Raw genomic sequence first — 21,222 nt, forward strand, 5'->3', positions numbered from 1 at the left:
ACATTACTTAACATTGAATCTCGAAAATTCACTTGCCCCTTCTAAGAAGAAGATCAAAATTTATTATATGTGTTAAGTGTAAATTTTGCGGAATAAAAAATAAACATTAGCCTTTTCTTGAAAAAACAACATTTTTTAAGACTTTGCCCCTTTTAGACACGTTGAAACAGACAAAACAACCCCCACCCTCTGAAAAATGCCCTGCAAGAACATTTGATAATGTACTTTTTCAGTCAGCAAAACAAAATATAAATATAGCTGAGTATGTTTTTTTCTTTTGTCTGGCTTGAAGAGTATCGAATCTGAAGAGCAGAAAGGTTTTGCTAATGGATGCACAAGTGATATAATATTGTCAATTTGTATGCAAAGATATCAACATTAAAAATAAAATGCACACAGGCGAGGGGGGTGTAATAGGCTGAAACTTCGTTGATCTCTTGGTTCTTTCTTTTTCGGCTCAATAGGTTCGAACTGAGCCCAAACACAGGAGGAGGAGTAGTTGTCACCTGGATCTGACAGTAATTTGAATCTAGTTTTTGGAAATAGGCAAATTATATGGAATATGTATGAAACTGCAGGATAAATCATTGACATCTTGATATTGGTGGTGGGGGTAAGGCTTAGGTGCCCTTACACTGAATATACAAGTCCACTTGCGTCCACCAGTAGACTTGTCCACAAGTGGTATCTAATGAGCTCTTTTGGCACCACAATCTTGTACATGTTTCTCCTTCTGGGTGGCGCTGCTAAATATATTGTGGCGTAAAAGCTCTGATGGTGTAAATACATCTTATGCTATATTTAGTTTCTTTCTGAGGTTCAAACGAAGAAGAGCTTTATTGTCTTGCCAAAATATTTGCTTTAGAAGAAAGGAATGTAATAAAGCAGGAATGCTCTTTTTGTTGCATTAACAGTGAACAGAAAAAGAACAACCAATTTTGGTCTCAGTTAACTTTTTATTAATTTTAATTAATTGATTTTCTAAGGCTATTAATTTGATTAATTACTTTGCTTTTTAATTAATTAATTTTCTCAGTTAACTTTTTCTTATCTTGGTGGTCCTGCAGTATAGTCTTTACCGTAACATCCCCAGTAGCACAAAAGCACTTTAGCTAAGTAAAAATAAGAATATATTTATTTATTAACTATGATTAATTAATTTGTTTTTTAATTAATTAATTTTCTCAGTTAACTTTTCTTATCTTGGTGGTCCTGCAGTATAGTTTTTACCGTAACATCCCCAGTAGCACAAAAGCACTTTAGCCTAAGTCTTCTTTCTGAGCTTAAACGGACAAACAACTTTTTTGTCTTGCCAAAATGAGAAAAACTTTTTTGTCTTGCCAGAAAGAGAATAAGCCGTATTGGTTTCAATTAACTTTTTATTAGTTTTAATTAATTAATTTTCTCAGTTAACTTTTTCTTATCTTGGTGGTCCTGCAGTATAGTCTTTACCGTAACATCCCCAGTAGCACAAAAGCACTTTAGTCTAAGTCTTCTTTCTTTCTGAGCTTAAACGGACAAACAACTTTTTTGTCTTGCCAAAATGAGAAAAACTTTTTTGTCTTGCCAGAAAGAGAATAAGCAGTATTGGTTTCAATTAACTTTTTATTAGTTTCAATTAATTTATTTTCCAAGGACATTAATTTTGATTAATTAATTTGTTTTTTAATTAATTAATTTTCTCAGTTAACTTTTCTTATCTTGGTTGTCCTGCAGTATAGTTTTTACCATAGCATCCCCAGTAGCACAAAAGCACTTTAGCCTAAGTCTTCTTTCTGAGCTTAAACGGACAAACAACTTTTTTGTCTTGCCAAAATGAGAATAACTTTTTCGTCTTGCCAGAAAGAGAATAAGCCGTATTGGTTTTAATTAACTTTTTATTAGTTTTAATTAATTGATTTTCTAAGGATATTAATTTTGATTAATTACTTTGCTTTTTAATTAATTAATTTTCTCAGTTAACTTTTTTCTCCCTAGTGGCACAAAAAACTTAGCCTAAGTCTTCTTCGCTTCTGAGCTTAGACGGACAAGCAACTTTTTTGTCTTGCCAAAATAACGACACTAGAAGAAAGGAACAGAATAAAGGAGAAATGTTCTCTGTGTTGCGTTAACAGTGAACAGAAAGAGAACAAGCAAAATTGGTATCAATTAACTTTTTATTAATTTTAATTAATTGATTTTCTAAGGATATTAATTTTGATTAATTATATTGTTTTTTAATTAATTAATTTTCTCAGTGAATTTTTTCTTATCTTGGTGGTCCTGCAGAATATACTTTACCGTAAAATCCCCATTGACGCAAAAGCACTTTAACCTAAATCTACTTTCTTTCTGAGCTTCAACCGAAGAACAACTTTTTTGTCCTGCCAAAATAATGGAATTAGAAGAAAGGAAGAGAATGAAGGAGAAATATTCTCTGTCTCACATTACCAGTGAACAGGAAAAGAATAAGCAGTATTGGTCTCAATTATCTTCTTCTCGGAAATCACATGTACCGATTCGGCAAGATTTCCAGCCGAAAAGGTTTTAGTTACTGAACATTCTTAAGTGAATTTCCAGTCATGGCTATGCTCCTAGAAGCACTTGAATCAATACAATTTTCTATATATAGGTTGAATATGAATTTTAGCTTTCTGTCATCGGAAGCCAATTTTTATGTAGTTTTGGTGTTTATGGGATCTTGACATCATACTTGCAAATAGCTAAACCTGTAGGAAGTTCTAGTTATTATTAAAGGAGGGGCTGACTCTGACTTAGGGCATAATAAAAGAAATCATGGCACAAAGCATAATTTGGGTTAAAGATATCAAACAGTTCGTGGTAACGAACTGTAGTAAGGAGCGACCCGACTAACTAGTAACCGAAACTGTAAAAAAACGGAATTTTGATACCAATAATTACACCAAAAGAATTGTATTTTTATGCTGATTTTAAATATATAAGTTTCATCAAGCTCAGTATTATCCATCAAAACCCTACTGTAGAAGTTTCAAGCTCCTATTTACAAAAATATGGAATTTTGTATTTTTTGCCAGAAGACAAATCACGGATGCGTGTTTTTTGTTGTTGATTTTCCAAGGGTAATTGTATCAACCCATTGGTCCTAGAATGTCGTGAATTTTTTCATTCTAACGGAAATTAAAAGTTCTAGTACCCTTTTTAAGTGACCAAAAAATGGAGGGCCTCTAGGCCCCCTCCCACGCTCATTTTTTCCTAAAGTCACTTAGTCACTTATTGTTTTAAAAAGTAGAGTTGTGAGAAAGAGTCAAACTTTAGCTTAAAGAGCGGGACGTTGATGAGGGGACAGCCCCTTTCGTATATGGATTAATTTCTGTTTGTTTTAAGTTTTAACGTCGCTCCTTACTTTCAGTTGAAAAAACTTGTTTTTTTATTTAATTTTGACCAAACCCCGTCATCGAGAGTTGCATGGCTTTTTGGAGCTTTATCTTTCATTACTGAACTTGGCAGATGATGACCCTTGTATGGATGAAAAAAAAACCAGTTACTTAACCTGTCCTTATCAAACAGTTCGTGGTAACAAACAGATCTGTAGTAAGGAGCGACCCGGCTTAATAGTAACCAAAAGTCTAAAAAATGGAATTTTGGTACCAATAGCTACATCAAAAGAATCGCATTTTAATACTGATTTTAAATATATAAGTTTCATCAAGTTTAGTCGTACCCATCAAAAGTTACGAGCCTGAGAAAATTTGCGTTATTTTAGAAAATAGGGGGAAACACAAAATCACACCATCAGATTCAGCGTATCAGAGAACCCTACTGTAGAAGTTTCAAGCTCCTATCTACAAAAATGTGGAATTTTATATTTTTGTTTTTTTTTAGTTCGTTTACTGTTTTTTAGTTTTTTTTTTACTGTTTTAAAATGTGGAGTTAAGAGAAAGAGTCAAACTTTAGCGTAAAGAGCGGGGCGTTGAGAAGGAAAAGCCCCTTTCATATACGGAGTAATTTCTGTTCGTTTTAAGTTTTAATGTCGCTCCTTACTTTCATTTAAAAAACTTGTTTTTTTTATTTAATTTTTAGTTAGGCCACACTCTGTAAGTCTTGAAAATGTTCATTTCAGAAATTATCTCTTTTTTCGAGTTTGTTATAGGGCTGGAGGGAGGAGCGCGTTGAAGGGGTTGGGGTGGAGGGAGTCGTATTTGGATGATAACTGTTTCCCTGGGGGTGTTTGAGAGAAGGTGACTGTCTTTTTTCTTTTTTCCTTTCATTATTATTTTAATTAGTTTAGGATGCTGCTAGAAACATTTGTGTAGTTTTTTTATTGTTACTTTCAATTTAGGATGTTTTAGGAATGTTTGTGTTGTTAATCGCGACGCATTAGCAAAATTTTGATTTTTCCCTAGCTTAGTAATTTATATCTGTATTAGTTTATATTTTTGTTGATTATGTAAATAAAAGTAAAAAAAAAGTTTCTATCTGACGAAAAGGTAGCTTGCTAATATCTGAAGATGATATTGTTTAAGGGATGGGTTCTAGGGAAGTCTAGTAACTACTTACAGGTCCAAATACCCTGGGAGGTGCTTCAAAGTAATCTTACGGTGAGCTTCACCCTCGTGATCAGGCATATCAATACAGTATTTATTAAAAAGAAATAAGAATTCGACAGTATCTTCTATGATCTGCCCAGGAATGTTTTTAGAAGCTCTCTTTATGGGTGTCTAAACTTAGACTTTATAAGGACCAATACTTTCAAAGGAAAACTTTTCATCGGTCCTTGACTTTCTCATTAGTTGGCACTCAATTAAACTAGTTTACTTGGAGGGTTACACGAGGGGTACCATGATTTGAGAGATACGTGAGGGATCACATCAATAAAACCATTCCAGAGCGTACAGATTAATGAAAAAAATGATATAAATTTAAAGAGCAATCTTTGAAACTGTGAATTCAAATTTTAATTCACCTTAGCTTGACAATTTTATTACTTATAGACAAAACTAATGGTTTGAATGCGTCCTTTATTTTTATTAAATAAAAAAACAAGTTCTTTTTAATTGCAAGTAAGGAGCGGCACAAAAACTTAAAACGAACAGAAGTTATTCTGTATATGAAAGGGATTCTACCCTCCGCAACGCCTCGCTCTTTACGCTATTGACCCTTTGTCACAAATCTACTTTTTAAAACCTTAAAAAAATTTAGCGTAAAGAGCGAGGCGTTGTGGAGGGGCGAACCCCAAATTTTCTCAGGCTCGTAAATTTTGATTGGTAACAGTAAACTTGATGAAACTTATATATTTAAAATCAACATTAAAATACAATTCTTTTGATGTAACTATTGTTATCAAAATTCCGTTTTTTGGAGTTTCGGTTACTATTGAGCCGGGTCGCTCCTTACTACAGTTCGTTACCACGAACTGTTTGAAAAGTGTTCTATGTGATAGTATCTTTTCCAAGAAAATGGTTTTCTGATTTTTAAGCTTTGTTCCTTAAAACTTGATTGTTCCTTTATTGAGACAGGCGTGCTAAATTGGTTCCAACTTACTTCTTTCGATATTTTCTTTCAGATTCCCTGAATTGATTTTTATTTTCCAAATATCTAGTTAAAGAAAAACTTTTGCTTTGATCTCACTATCTTTTGTTTCACTCAGTTCCGTTTTTAAGTGACACACCACGTTAAAGTCTTCCCCACAGAGACCCAATTAGAAAAAAGAATTTTTTCTAAAAAAGAAAAAGAATTTCGTTTTTCTATTTGAACGTAAACTTGACTTAGCTTCGTTTTTTTTGAAGTTACAAAAATGGTAATTTTTCCACATTTTCAAGTTACGAAAATTACTTTGGTTTGGTAAAATTAATATTATGTACAGAGCAAATCACCACAAATCACACAGAACAAATACAAATAGTATGTACATGTACAGAACAAATCACCAGTGGTATCTTAACAATATCTTATTAAAACAGTAGTTTGGTAATTATAGAGGATTAGCTTAGTTTCTATTGGAAGAAAATCACCTAGTACGGTGATACTTTTTTAGACTTTGAGATACTACAGTTAGAATAAAAGTATTGTCTTAGGAAGGGAAGAGAATGCGTCGACTAAATTTTCGATTTTAGATTAATAATTGAGAAGTGCCCTGGCAATCAGGCCCCTTGATGCCTCACATTCATAGATTATAAACAAGCGTTTGATTAAGCTGATAGAAGAACTTCAGTGAAGGTCTTATCCTCGTATAGTATTAAATAAATAAAAAAGCAAGTTATTTAACTGCAAGTAAAGAGCGACATTAAAACGTAAAACGAACAGAAATTATTCTGTACATGAAAGGGGTTCTCCCCTCCTCAGCGCCCCGCTCCCTACGCTAAAGTTTGACTCTTTCTCACAACTCTACTTTTTACAACAATAAAAAACTTTAGCGTAAAGAGCGAGGCGTTGAGGAGAGGAAAACCCCTTTCATATGCGGAATAATTTAGTTCGTTTGGAGTTTTAATGTCGCTCCTTACTTGCAGTTAAAAAAATAGTTTTTTTTTATTCAATATCTGAACGTTTTTGAATTAATGCATGTATTGATTTTGGCTCACCGCACTCGAACAATTAAAACAAAATTCTTTTTGGCCAAATTGCTTTCATATAGTTTTGATTGGACGATCTTGTTAAAAAAAAGGGGGTGGGGGAGGAGGCCTAGTTGCTCTTTAATTTTTGGTTGCTGAAAAAGGCAACTAGAACTTTTTTTACGAACTTTATTATTAGTTATAAATATAAGCAACTTACGAAATATATTTGTATATTTTTTTATTACGTACATGAGGGGTACTTCCCCTCGTCAATTCCTCGCTCTTTACATTAAAGCTTGAATTTTGTCCCAATTCTTTAAGACTGACCCCTGAATCACATAGGCCGTAGAATAAATAGTTGAAATTACTAAAAGCACTTTAGCGTAAAGAGCAAGGTATTGTGGAGGAGACTAACCCCCTTATATACCTATTAATTTTTGTTCGTTTTAGGTTTTAATGCTGCTTCATACTTCCAGCTGAAAAACCTTTTTTTAATTTATTTTCTCATTGATTTTTTTAATAATGCTAGAAAATCCTAGGGCCCCTTCATGGAAACTCTCTTCCCTCGTGATAAGATCCTCCATAGAAAGATCATCCCACATAATCCCATCCCCCCGACAAACCCTCCCCCCCCCCTACACGAAAAAGTCACCCTGAAAACGTCAGTACACTTTTCAATAACCATTACTATATGTAAACAATGGTCAAAGTTTGCAACTTGCAGCCCCTCTCCCGGGGACTGTGGGGGATAAAGTCGTCCCGAAAGGCTTAATTATTAGGTTTTTCGACTATGCTAAGCAAAATGACTGTCTCAAAATTTTGATCCGGTAACTCTGGGAAAAAATGACCGTGGGAGGGGGTCTAGGTGCCCTCCAATTTTTCAGTCACTTAAAAATTGCACTAGAACTTTTAATTTCCGTTAGAATGAGCCCTCTTACAATATTCTAGGACCACTGGGTCGATACAATCACCCCTTGAAAAAAAAAACAAAAAACAGATGAACACGCATCCGTGATCTGTCTTCTGGCGAAAACAAATAAAAAATTCCACATTTTTGCAGATAAAAAGCTTGAAAATTCTACAGTAGGGCTCTCTGAAACGCTGAATCTGATGGTGTGGTTTTCGTTAAGATTTTATGACTTTTAGGGAGTGTTTCCCCCTATTTTCCAAAATCAGGCAAATTTTCTCAGACTCGTAACTTTTGATGGGTAAGACTAAACTTGATGAAACTTATATATTCAAAATCAGCATAAAAATGCAATTCTTTTGATGTAACCGTTGGCTACAAAATTCCATTTTTAGAGTTTCAGTTACTATTGAGCCGGGTCGCTACTGTTCGTTACCACGAACCGTTTGATTAAAAAAAATAAATAAATAAAAACACACAAGTTCTATAAAGACCGCATTTCTTCTGGGGTAATTTAGTTTCAACTTTTAATTTATGTAAATCTGCACCTAACAGCAACGGTGAGAAACTTTAAAGTGAATGCAATTTACAAATTCAAACTCTGTATTAATAATAAATTTTGCAACTACAGGATGATCATTTCCACGTTTTTGAAGAGATTTTTTTGAACATTTTTTTTTTAAAGGAAGATTTGACATGAACACTGGACGGTGCTCAAGGGAAATACCCCCGGGAAACAATAAGAGATTAAAAACTATTTTTAAGCAAGAATATGATCATTATTCCCACTTATTTCTCGATGCAAACACCCCCACCTATTTTGCCACTAAAAATACGAATGGGATCTTCTACATTACAATTTATTTCTGCAATAAAAGGGGAGGTTTTATCCCGCAAAATTCTTATTACCCATATTACTTCGTAAAAAAGCAATCTCGCGAATAAAGGGAGATTACAGATAAGTACCTCCCCCCGCTCTAAATGTCCTTTTGTATTTTTCCGATGGTCCACAAATATTAAGAGAATCTGGGCATTAAAAAATTCTTTTTGAGGCTTCATGCACGCGCCATCCTCTCTCCAAACGCGCAAAGATCAGCCCTCTGCATCAGCCCTCTGCTGATGCAGGAAGCTGATGCAAAATCATGCAAAACTGTGCATAATTTGCAAAGTCTCAAATTAATCAACTTGGCCAAATGAAGCTTTAAACAAGTGCTTCTGTTAAACGTTTGTTTGCGTAGACTGCGTGTATCCTTATTAAAGAATGAAGCACCATATGTTATTATGTTAATATATATGTTATAACATATATATATATATATATATATATATATATATATATATATATATATATATGTTTATATATATATATGTATGTTTAACATATATTTAACATATAACATATTTTAACATATATATGTTTATACACCATATGTTATATATGTTAAGAATGTTAACACCATATGTTGTTGCTGCATCTTATCTGCAAATCTCAATTAATGATTTATTGATGGTTAGATTATAATTAGAATGTTTTACTCGTCTGCTTTTTGGTTCCCTTTTGGACTGAATTGTTTTGGCCATAAAATAGTAGAAAACACCACTTTGCCTGGCACAATCCCCATGTCAGTTAAAAAGGGCACTGGAACTTCTAATTTCTGTTTGTATTTACCTTCTTTCGATATTCTAAGACTATGGGTTTAATCCCATCAATCCTGTGAAAAAACATGCGACCGTGATAATCTTTATTGAAAAAAAACTACAATATGTCGGATATTGTGGATAGGGGCTTGAAACATTTTGTAATAGGGTTCTCAATTATCAAAATAATCTTTAAAATCCAACAAAAGACACAAATAACATAAAAACAAGTTAGAAAAGCAACCCAAAATATGACATCTTGAACAGGAAAGCGACTAAAGAAGCTACCTGTGCACGGCAAATTCACAGTACTATACCCAAAGAAAAATCCAATAAAATAAGATGATCTTGTCATGAAGGGCAAATAATATATTCGGTTAAATCTTTTGTCAAAAGAGATCAGCTATTCAGATTTTAAAATTTTGTATTTAATTTAAGCCTATTTTCTGTACAAGGTATTTGTAATCTCGTTGAAACTCCATCAGGAATGAGAAACACAATTCACGGATGGGAGTCTGTATTCCCAAAACTAGCCGAAGTTCAAAGAAATGAATATAAAGACGACAAACGAAGGTGTATGGCCTCTGGTCATAGATTAGGGTATATGGCCAGTAAAATGAAAACGAAGAGAAACAAGAAAATCAAATGAAGATTTTGCCCGTATACTGCAAGGCGTCTTTAGCGTAGAAAAAAATAGACTAACATAAAATATATAATATAAATTGCTTTCATTTACAATTGGCCGCTACCAACATTAAACCACAAAAGCATTTTTTGTGGATACAGTCTATTTTAGTTTTATATATATTTCTTAGCCATATTCTTAGTTTTAATTTCTAGGTTTTTTTCTACGCTGAAGCCGCCTAGTTTTATACGGGCGAAATATCCGTTTGATTTTTTTTTGTTCCTCTTCGTTTTCATTTACTGGCCCGTTTGTCGTCTTTTTACTCATTTCTTTACTTTTTGTCATTGCTGGCCAGCTCGGCTTTAGATCTTTTACTAGCCAAAGAAGAAGCAAGTGAGCAATAAAGGTTAGGCTACTATTAATACGAGTCACTCCTCGTTTGCAGTTCTTTACCACAAATTTTTAAATAATATAGGTGCCGGCAAGGGAAAAGGAAGAAAGTTAGACATTCCTCCCTGGATGACAAAAAATACACCAGATATACGGAATCACAAACACCAAAAACAAGAAGAACAATAGGGATTTTTTTAAGATAGTGGGAAACAAATTAGAATGAATATTTCGGCCCTATGTCCAAGGGCCGTCCTCAGCAATACAAATAAGAAAAAACAACTTACAAGAGGATAAAATCAATAAAACTAAAATGAACCGTTTTTCAAAACAGTCCCAGCATCCTTACATCAGCAAAGTTCAACCAGGACTGATAAATAAATTGTTATGAAACGAGGCAATTCATTGAAATGAAAGAAAATGATTTAAAAACACGTTTTTAATGACAGCCTAGCTGTTTTCGCTGCTGATCTTATAGGTCTATTTGTGAAAGGTTCTGTGTTAATATCTATTGGTTTTTTATAATATTTCGTAAGGTCAACTTTTAATCATTGCTAATAATGGCGGATTCTTCAAAAAGTATTTTGTGACTAGGATTTTCGAAAACATGGAAACATGAAAAGACACTCCCATAAAATCAACGATAATTTACCATGTGAGAATCCCGATAAGCCCCAAAGCATAATTTACCTCCCATATATCCCCAAAATCACTAGAAATATTAAAAAAGTATGCACACAAAATAATCTGTATGTTGTTTTTACCAATAATTTGAAAATCATAAATCTTTTAAATTCTGGTAAAGATAAGACTCCAGTTACTCGCCAAAGAGGTTTCTGTCAAATACCATGCGACTGTGGCAAATTCTATGTTGGGAGAACCCACCAGAATTTCGAGAAACGCCTACAACAACATAAAGGATGATATCACCAAAGCTCTGAATTCTAATATTATTTCTGTTTCTTCTGATTCTGCTTTAAGCAACCATATTTTCGAAAATCCTAGCCACAGAACACTTTTTAAAGAATCCGCCATTATTAGCAATAATCTAGGCGTAAAGCAAGTAGTTCGAGAAGCAATTGAAATCAGACTTAAGATTAATAATAATATTTCCTTAAATAGGGATTTAGGAGAATATTCACTGAATGCTCTATACACAAATTTAATTAAAAATGACCTTACGAAATATTAAAAAAAACCAATAGATATTAACACAGAACCTGTCACAAATAGACCTAGATCAGCAGCGAAAAAAGCTAGGCTGGCATTAAAGACGTGTTTTTAAATCATTTTCTTTCATTTCAATGAACTGCCTCGTTTCATAACAATTTATTTATCAGTCCTGGCTGAACCTCGCTGAGGTAAGGATGCTGGGACTGTTTTGAAAAAATATTCACTTTAGTTTTATTGATTTTTTCCTCTTGTAAGTTGTTTTTTCTTATTTGTATTGCTGAGGACGGCCCTTGGACATAGGGCCGAAATATTCATTCTAATTTGTTTCCCACTGTCTTAAAAAATTCCCTATTGTTCTTCTTATTTTTGGTGTTTGTGATGGAAAGGCAGTGTGGTCTTCGTCGTTATTTATATACGGAATCACTTTTTGTTAAAGAAATGATATCCTTTTGCAGGCTATTGAACCACTTGGAAAGCTTTAGAAAGACCCTCCCCCCACCTCTGGCTGGAAAAACTCGATGCTTACACATGATTGATAGCTTACTATGTTGTGATGAATTTTTGATCGATAAATTGTTAATTGTGCTTATTTCATTGAAAGACTGGGCTTCTCTTGAATCTCGTGCTTACAGAAACTCTATCTTGCAGGAAAATCTCATTTTACATTCTTTTGGAAGCCTTAAACTACTTCCGGTGTATATTTCTCTTTGGACATTCCATGCTTCTTTACAAAAATCTTGATTACATATTGCACATTTAAGTATATTTTATTTTTAGTCTGTGTTTTTTTTCTGGGGCTTAATAGATTGGGCCCTCAATGTGCTGAAATTATTGCAAGGGGGGGTGTAAAATTAAGTTCATTTTACTGGAAAGTGACAAATTTATTTCATGTATTGAAAGATTTAATCCTTCGTAATTTGTTTTGTGCAGGAGGGGGAATTCTGCATTTAGAGAAGGGGGTATCATATTCTACATTTTGACAACCCTGAGTTTTAGCTGCCCAAACATGTTGCTTCCTTTTCCATAAAAGAAATCATATTTTGAAGGCTTTAGTGCTTCCTGAAAACATTCAACCTGAAGTCATAAGACAATAGCTGATGAATACGGAGAGGTCGGGTAAACGCATTTCCACGTTTCTATGGGCGTTGCCACAACTAAATTTAGCTTTCTAATGTGCTAGTTCCAAGCAGAGGGTTATGTATAAAAATGAATCAATTCCATTGCTGACGTTTTCATCAGAGAACTGATGCCCTTACATTATAAAAAATAATAATAATAAATAAATTAATTAATTTTAAAAAATCTCAGTATAATATAATTGTAATGTTTTATTTATGTCTTCTTCCGAGTGTTAAGCGTTATTCTTAAGGACCTTTTTTCAAGTATCAAGTTCTTATTTATTTATCTATCTATCTATTGTAGCTTTATATTTTTCTTTACATTATACACAGAGTTTTAATTTGTGCAGATATTTCAAAAGTTGTCGAAGAGCTGTCGAAACACACTTTGTCACTTCCAGAACTTGTTGCGCGTACGCATGGTCTAGACTACCTTTGAAAGTGATCAGCCCCTCAACAAGGCTCAACTTTCAGCTTTATATTTATTTGGACAGCTCACATGCTATAACACTTACTTCTTATCCTACCATAACTGAATAACATTTTCTCTTTCTTAATTCTTTTTTCTCCCTAGTTGTTCCAAAATCGGTTGAACTATGGACTGTGAAACCAAATCCTGAAAGCGTAAACGTGACCTGTCGCGTTGAAGGTGTTTATCCTGAAGCCAAGCTTGAACTTTTCAGGGAACATGGATCTTTTAGGACCAGGTAAGTGGTCTATTCATACGTGGTAAACGAAAGCATTTTTCCTTTCTTTTAAACCAACATTTTGAAAAGCCAACGCAGTCTATTGATGTGTAACAAATATAATTATATATATATATATATATATATTATATATATATATATATATATATATATATATATATATATATATATATATATATATATATATATATATATATATATATATATATATATATATATATATATATATATATATATATATATATATATATATATATATATATATATATATATATATATATATATATATATACATGAGTTGACAATGCAGTCCCTAGATCGAGATTCATGACTATTTGAAAATAGTATAACCGATAAAATATTTGCAAAAACTTGTATAATTTTATTCGACTTGTCTGGCACTCAAGATATGAGTATTGCACGAACGGGGAATGTACGTTTATATTAAGAAATATAGAAAGCCACATCGGATAATAATGGCAAACACCCCGAAAGTTCTTACCTCCAAATAAAATCCGACTAATATCTGTTATTGGATTAAAGTGACCAATTGAATCAGGTTCTGTTGCAGGTCATATTCTTCAACAGTAACACCAATCTTTAAATGTTTATTAGCACACTCAAAAATATCTGTTCAGCTTTCTGTCAACAGTTATAAAACCGAGGTTTTCATTAATTCTGTACGTATATGGACTAAAAAGTGCAGATGAACGTATTGAAGTGCTGACAACAAATTTCGATTTTACATATATGTGATTTTTCTATTTTTGCATAGTTTTTGCCTAATTCGCATGTTTCCTACTTTTTAAGAAATTTTTGCTCTTGTTCTTTTCATTGTATTTTCCCCAAATAATATATTGCTTAAGTCCCATTGCTGTCGTATAGAGTACTAAATTGCTCCCTCAATTGGTACTTTTAGTATCTTAATTACGTCCTATCCTTGACATTTCCCAATTTATGGAAAAGTTTAGGGTCACATAAAGGTTTTACTCATTCATTATACTAGAAATTCTTCCTGCTTTTTTCTTTAGTGCCGTAAAACCACCAATAAACATAATATTCTGTATATCAACCTACATTTTATCAAGCTAAGGTTAATGGAAGCGAGTTCAAGAAATGAAAATGAGTTTCATGAGTTTGTACCTTTGCCCGTAAAATAAAGAATTTGTAAAAGATAAAAATAACTGTACCTTTTCTAGGGACATTTTTTTGGTGCTATGGGCTGGTATATTGTTGCCAGGATTTCGACATTAATTAAATCATTATAATTTGACTAAACCGGTTTAATCAATTTACATACAAAATATAAATTAGTATTTTTGTCAGGCAAAAAAAGGCGGCGTTTCCAAATAATTTAGTCGCTGAAAATGGAGGGAAAATCAAATTTGGATACAGAATCTGTAGTCTAACGAGTGTTGGATTGAACTGAAATTCCCTGACTGCTTTTCAGGATGTCCAGAATACTCAGCCTGAGTCAGCTTAAAATTTTTAATCTTTTAGTGTTTAAAAAAAAGTTTTCTGCCTTTTCTTTTTTATGCCCCCTTGTTTTTGGCGGGTAATCAGGGGTGGACAGCTGTCTATTATTTTTTGTTCCTCTTCTTTCCTTTCTCTCTGTTTTTCTTTTCTGCCATAAAGACTCGCTGGGGTGTATGATGATGTATTTCCTTTCATTGTTTAAATCTAGTGTTGTATACATCTTTCTATCTATCTAGGTATATATCTATCTGTAATTAATTCAAGCAAAATATTCATCGTTTATCTCTTTTTTATCCCTGATTGTTTTGAAGTCTCTAATATCCCTAATTTGTTTATTATTCCTAATCGTTTCTTCTTGATTTGGTATGCAATAAGAAAGGCTTTTCCAGGAATAAGTCATTGGACTAAAGATAGGATAAAGGAATGGACAATGTTGTGGTAGGTGTGGTGTGACAAGGAACATATTCAGGAGAACCCCTGGACCCGTCCCTAAATCTGAGTTTGTTTCCTAAATTTGTTTCCATACTAATTTTCTTGTCGCATAATTTGAATTTTTCTACTGATTTGGCAATTCGCATTTCATCTACCCTTCAATTAGTTAGGCACATGTTGTGCTTAGCAAATCTCTTGTTTTGTAAATAGTTATTTTTGTATACAAATTCAAAGACTTAGTAAAAGAAATAAACACAATAATAACAAACCCGAAGTTTGTCAACTTGTACTATGGGCAGACAACATCCTTATAAAACACTACATGCACAGTCAGTAGCTAGCCATAATTTGTATTTGTCCCTGACCTAGTGTACCTAATCTAGGATCTGAGAAGATATCTCCAAATACTGGTAGAGATTCAATGGCTGATCCCTCCAGAAGGAACCACAATAAATTCTGAAAATTAATAAAAAATTCTAAAATACTTGCTCATGTCATTCCTAAAAGTGCATCATTTCACTTCACCAGAGATTTCTTAACGCAATTTCGTAACCAGAGAGGGAACGAAGAAAACACAAATGTCTCGTTAAACGACCATTCCCAAGTATATTTTATCAATACCGAGTTTTAGCCAGCGATAATTTGAGTCAGTCATATTTTATACATATTTTTCTGATTGGTTGGAAAATTCTATGAAAAATTCTGATCGCCTCAAATAAGCGCACAAATGAAACACAAGGGTTGGTGAAAAAGAAAAATCCATCTGAAATGTTTGCCTTTTTGATACGATTATTGCCGTTGCGTTTGCAATCAATTTTTATGTAATTTCTTGGTCTATTGAAGATTATATTGATTTAGCGTTGTGGTTTTTATGACTTCAGTAAAAGATTTTTCCCGACACGTCTCATTAGTGAATGTCCAGATCGGTATAATCGAAACTATAGCCAGATAAATTATTAATTATTTATGCTACGGTGTTCCATTAACATTTCTCATGAGTTGAATGAGGGATTTTAAATCAGGTTCCTTTATGTATACCCGAGTGGTAACACATGAAGGAAGGCAAAGCTGGTTCTTATGTCTTATAGCCACCACACTCAAGTTCTGTCGAGAAGTGAAGTTTAATTAATGCTAATGAAATAACCGATTTTTAGACCACGAAATGAAATTCATTTAGTTTGTGATTTGTTTTGATAGGAAATAGTGTCTAGCCATGGATGTTAAAATGAAAATTTGGGATTTGCCAAGGACTGCAGAAGAGGCAATTAGACTTTTCCAGGAGAAGGGGGTATTCCCCGAAACAAATTAGTGCGTCAATGGTCACAGCATGACTTTATACTCTTTCGATAAACATCCTTTCTAGAATTGTACAGCCAGGCCATGTATGAAACAAGTCGGTTTGCCTGTCAATACGTGGTGTGCTCACAGTAGAATACGATTTGTCACTGCAATTCGTTTCATACAAATCATCGTCTGTGGCCTGGTGCGAACGAGAGCTATGTATTTATCATAGAACAGTTGTCAACTGGAATGACTCCCTCCTTGAAGTGTGTATAGTTTCTGTGCAACAGAAAACTGTGGGCACATTGGAGGAATTGATCATATAGTGGAAATAGATGAAACCACTTCTTGACAGAACTTGAGTTTGGTGGCTATAAGACACAAGTACCGCAATTATTAGTGTCTAGGGGTTGCAAATTGTGGGAGGGGAAAGGGTAGGAAGATTTTTTCGACCTCTGGATTTCAGAGAATATCTTTTTCTTTGCATTTTCGTGAAAAAAATCGAAAATAAAAATAGCCCCCTTCCTAGATTTTGAAAATGCCCATTTTTGTATCTTCAGCAAAATAATTGAAAAATAATACTCCCCTCTTCATTTTCCTAAATTGAAACCCCCTGTGAGTGCGTGGCTAAGAAGAACAGGCCGAAAAGCTGCAGGCATTGGAAGAGTTTCTGAGGAAACGTCTGTAGCAGGGCGATGTATATTTGTGGTAGCTAGTGGGAAACCCCTTGCAAAGGAATTGATTTTGTCATAGGTTTAAAATTAATTTATGGATTTGAATGTCTGAATGCACATGGCAATAGTAGGAATGCCCCTTATTCTGTCAAGTATGTATTAATTAATGACCGTGAAAAATCATTTGATTGTGGCTTACGCTTATTTACTATTCATTGCATTTTCGTTGGAATGATGTGATAGGGAGAGGTGTGTACCCTAGACAAGTCTAACTTCCAGGAGTTATACTCCGAAGTATTCAATCTGGGGGACATTTTATGAGCTAAATTTAAATTGAATGAGATTTTTCTTTTCGTAGAACTTTTTTGGATTCTTTTTTTTGAAGAATTCTCATAAAAAAGGAGTTTCTAAACCCTCTCATTTTATAAGAGCAAGTATTTTGGGAAGAAAAGGGTAAAAAGAAGTTCGGTCTCTTGGGACAGAATCAAATAATTCGTGGTAACGAACTGTAAGTAAGGAGTGACTTGGCTCAATAGAAAGCAAAACTATTTAAAATAGAATTTTTATAATAATAGATATACAAAGTAAATCGGCTTCTTATGCTGTTTCCAAATATGTAAGATTCATTAAATTTAGTGTGGCATCAAAGAATTGCTTTTTTATGCTGATTCCAAATATCTAAATTTCATTACGTTTAGTGTTACCCATCGTAAACAATGGTCCAGAGAAAATTTCCTTGATTTTCGAAAAAGAGGGAAACACTCTTAAAAAATCAAGCGGCCTTTAATGAAAATAACACCGTCAGAGTCAACATGTCAGAGAACTCAACTGTAGAGGAGTGAAGCTCCTATATAAAAAAAAAAAAATGTGGAATTTTGCATTTTTTCGGCAGAAGAAAGATTACGGATGTTTTTTTTCCAGGGGCGATCTTATTTAACTAGTGATCATAGAAAAGGGCTCATTTTATCGGAAATCAAAAGTTCTATTGCCCTTTTTCAGTGACCCAAAAGACTAGTGGGCAACTAGCCGTCCTCCCATACCCCATTTCCTCCAAAGATTTCTGCTAAAAATTCTGAGATATTTATTTGATTAGCCATAATTTAAAGGTCCAATAACTATGCCTTGGGGGGGGGGGTGAAACCCCGTAGACACTGACGAAAGAACTTTAAGTTACGCAATTCGCCCATTGTTTAAACATAATATTTGTTATTGGGAAGTGTACTGAAATTTGGGGAGGTGTTTTCTAAGGGGAGGGGGTTTCCACAAGAAGAATTATTCATGAGGAGGAGAGTTTTTGGGAAGAGTTTTCTGGGAAAACTTTTAACGAAGGAGATGATGGAGGGAAGATGATTTCCCGGGATGGTTCTAAAAACGGTTAGAAATTAAATATAAAAAAAAGATTTTTCAACTGGAAAAAAGGAATAACATTAAGACTTAAAATGAACAGAAATTATTTCGTATATGAGGAGGACTGTCCCTTCCTCAACCTCGGTCCTTACGCTAAAGTTTGACTTTTTGTCACAATTCTTTAAGAAAGTTGCTCAAACACAAGGGCCATTGAATTTGAAAGAGATGTATTTTTAAGGAACTTCACAATATCAAACAGTTCGTGGTAACGAACTGTAGTAAGGAGCGATCCGGCTCAATAGTAACCAAAACTCTAAAAAATTGAATTTTGATATCAATAGCTACATCAAAAGAATCGCATTTTAATGTTGATTTTAAATATATAAGTTTCATCAAGTTTAGTCTTACCCATCAAAAGTTACGAGCCTGAGAAAATTTGCCTTATTTAGGAAAATAGGGGGAAACGCCCCCTAAAAGTCGTAGGATCTTAACGAAAATGACACCATCAGATTCAGCGTATCAGAGAACCCTACTGTAGAAGTTTCAAGCTCCTATCTACAAAAATGTGGAATTTTGAATTTTTTGCCAGAAGACAAATCACGGGTGCGTGTTTATTTGTTTTTTTTTTTTTTTTTTTCCCCAGGGGTCATCGTATCGACCAAGTGGTCCTAGAATTTCGCAAGAGGGCTCATTCTAACGGAAATGAAAAGTTCTAGTGCCCTTTTTAAGTGACCAAAAAAATTGGAGGGCACCTAGGCCCCCTCCCACGCTCATTTTTTCTCCAAAGTCAACAGATCAAAATTTTGAGATAGCCATTTTGTTCCGCATAGTCAAAAACCATAATAATTATGTCTTTGGGAATGACTTACTCCCCCAAAGTCCCTGGGGGGGGGGCTGCAACTTACAAACTTCGACCAGTGTTTACATATAATAATGGTTATTGGGAAGTGTACAGTCGGTTTCAGGGGATTTTTTTTTTTGTTTTGGGGGTGGGGTTGAGGTGAGGGGGCTATGTGGGAGGATCTTTCCATGGAGAAATGTGTCATGGGGAACAGAAATTCAATGAAAAGGGCGCAGGATTTTCTAAAATTACTATAAAAAAACAATGAAAAAATAAACATGGAAAATTTTTTTTCAATTGAAAGTAAAGAGTAGCATTGAAACTTAAAACGAACAGAGATTATTACGCATGTGAGGGGTTCTAAAAATACTTTAGCATAAAGAGCGAGGTATTTAGGAGGAAATAAATACCTCGCTCTTTATGCTATAGTATTTTTAGTAATTTCAACTATTCATTCTACGGCCTTTCTGATTCAGGGGTCATTCTTAAAGAATTGGGACAAAACTTGCGATTTAGTGTAAAGAACGAGGTATTAACGAGGGTACAAACCCTCTCATATACATAATAAAAATTAAAGAATATAAAGGTTTGTTACGTAAGATAATTCTTAAGTTACGTATATTTTTTACTAATAGAAAAATTCGTTAAAAATAAAAATTTATAGTTGCCTTTTTATGTAACCGAAAAATTTCATGGCAACTAGGCCTCCTTTCCCATCCCTTATTTCTCAAAATCGCCTGATCAAAACTAAGAGAAAGCCATTTAGCCAAAAAAGGAATTAATATGCAAATTTCATTTTAATAATTTATGTGTGGAGAGCCAAAATCAAACATGCATTAATTCAAAAACGTTCAGAAATTACATAAAAAAAAACTAGTTTTTTTTAACTGAAAGTAAGGAGCGACATTAAAACTTAAAACGAACAGAAATTACTCCGTATATGAAATGGGTTGTCCCCTCCGCAATCCCTCGCTCTTTACGCTAAAGTTTGACTCTTTGCCACAATTCTGCTTTTTAAAACAATTAAAAGCTTTAGCGTAAAGACTGAGGGATTGCGGAGGGGACAACCCATTTCATATACGGAGTAATTTCTGTTCGTTTTAAGTTTTAATGTCGCTCCTTACTTTCAGTTAAAAAAAACTAGTTTTTTTTTATGTTTAGCGTAAAGAGTGAAGGTTGAGAAATGAGCAACCCCCTTATATAGGGAATGATTTCTGCCAGTTTTAAGTCTTAATATTGCTCCTTATTCTCAGTTCAACGGAACTTGTTTTTTTTTTTTTTTTTATTCAGTAGTAAAAAGGGGTATGTTTTCTAATGCGCAATAGTAGATGGTCTGGGAAGTTTAGGAAACGAATTTTATATGAACTATCCGTGCTTAGGATTTTTATTTGACAATATTTATATAATACAGCTCAATTAAGGACAATAATTAACCCTATGTGAAGTCGTTCCAAACTTCGTTGGTAGTTTAATGGCCATAATCTAGGCCTAACATAAAGCTTATAATTCATTTTCATTCACGGTACTCTGGATCGGCCGAGGTAGGCAAAGGAAGGTAGGCAATATACGGCGAGTCCTAAAAGTTCGCTGATAGAACTGAAAGGTTAATGATTTGATTATGATTTAATAGGCTATTTATTTCAACGTGGATAAGCTAATTCAAAGTTTTGGCGAAAGTACTTAATCTAGGTCAATAAAGCTTTTGGCTTGGTAGACATAGGCCTAGGTAGGCAAAGGAAGACTTGAAGGCAGAGAAGATAGGACCAGCAGTACGGATGAAGGCAGAAATTTGTGTAAAACTTCTTCACAGTAGGGGTCAATCATGTAAATCCAGGGGGCAGGATTTTCAACATCTGGGGGGGTTATTTCTGTTCTTTATTAGATTTTTTCTATGAACATACTGAACAAAATGAATTTATGAACAAAATGAAGTATTTTTCTGTGAAAATACACAAAAAGGCATCTAGAGGAGAGCTAATAAATGTAGGAAGTAATTTCCCCCTCCCCAACCCATCCTCAATTGAGGCCCACCCTTTAGTTGAACGTGGTTGATCCAAATAGGGTTACAGTAAACGGGATTGAAATAAATGACGTTTAGCTA

At 33.8% G+C, this 21,222-nt stretch overlaps 1 protein-coding gene across 1 annotated transcript in view; it reads left to right on the forward strand.

Moving 5' to 3' along the window:
- The window catches only part of LOC136028763 (uncharacterized), a 120,264-nt gene that overhangs the window by 60,915 nt on the left and 38,127 nt on the right, over positions 1-21,222 (forward strand). The window contains exon 4 of the mRNA XM_065706660.1: positions 12,938-13,070. Within this exon, the coding sequence (XP_065562732.1) occupies positions 12,938-13,070 (133 nt within the window). The remainder of the gene's footprint in view (positions 1-12,937; positions 13,071-21,222) is intronic.

This window comes from Artemia franciscana, chromosome 7, assembly GCF_032884065.1.
Source record: "Artemia franciscana chromosome 7, ASM3288406v1, whole genome shotgun sequence".
Classification (NCBI taxonomy): Eukaryota; Metazoa; Arthropoda; class Branchiopoda; order Anostraca; family Artemiidae; genus Artemia; species Artemia franciscana.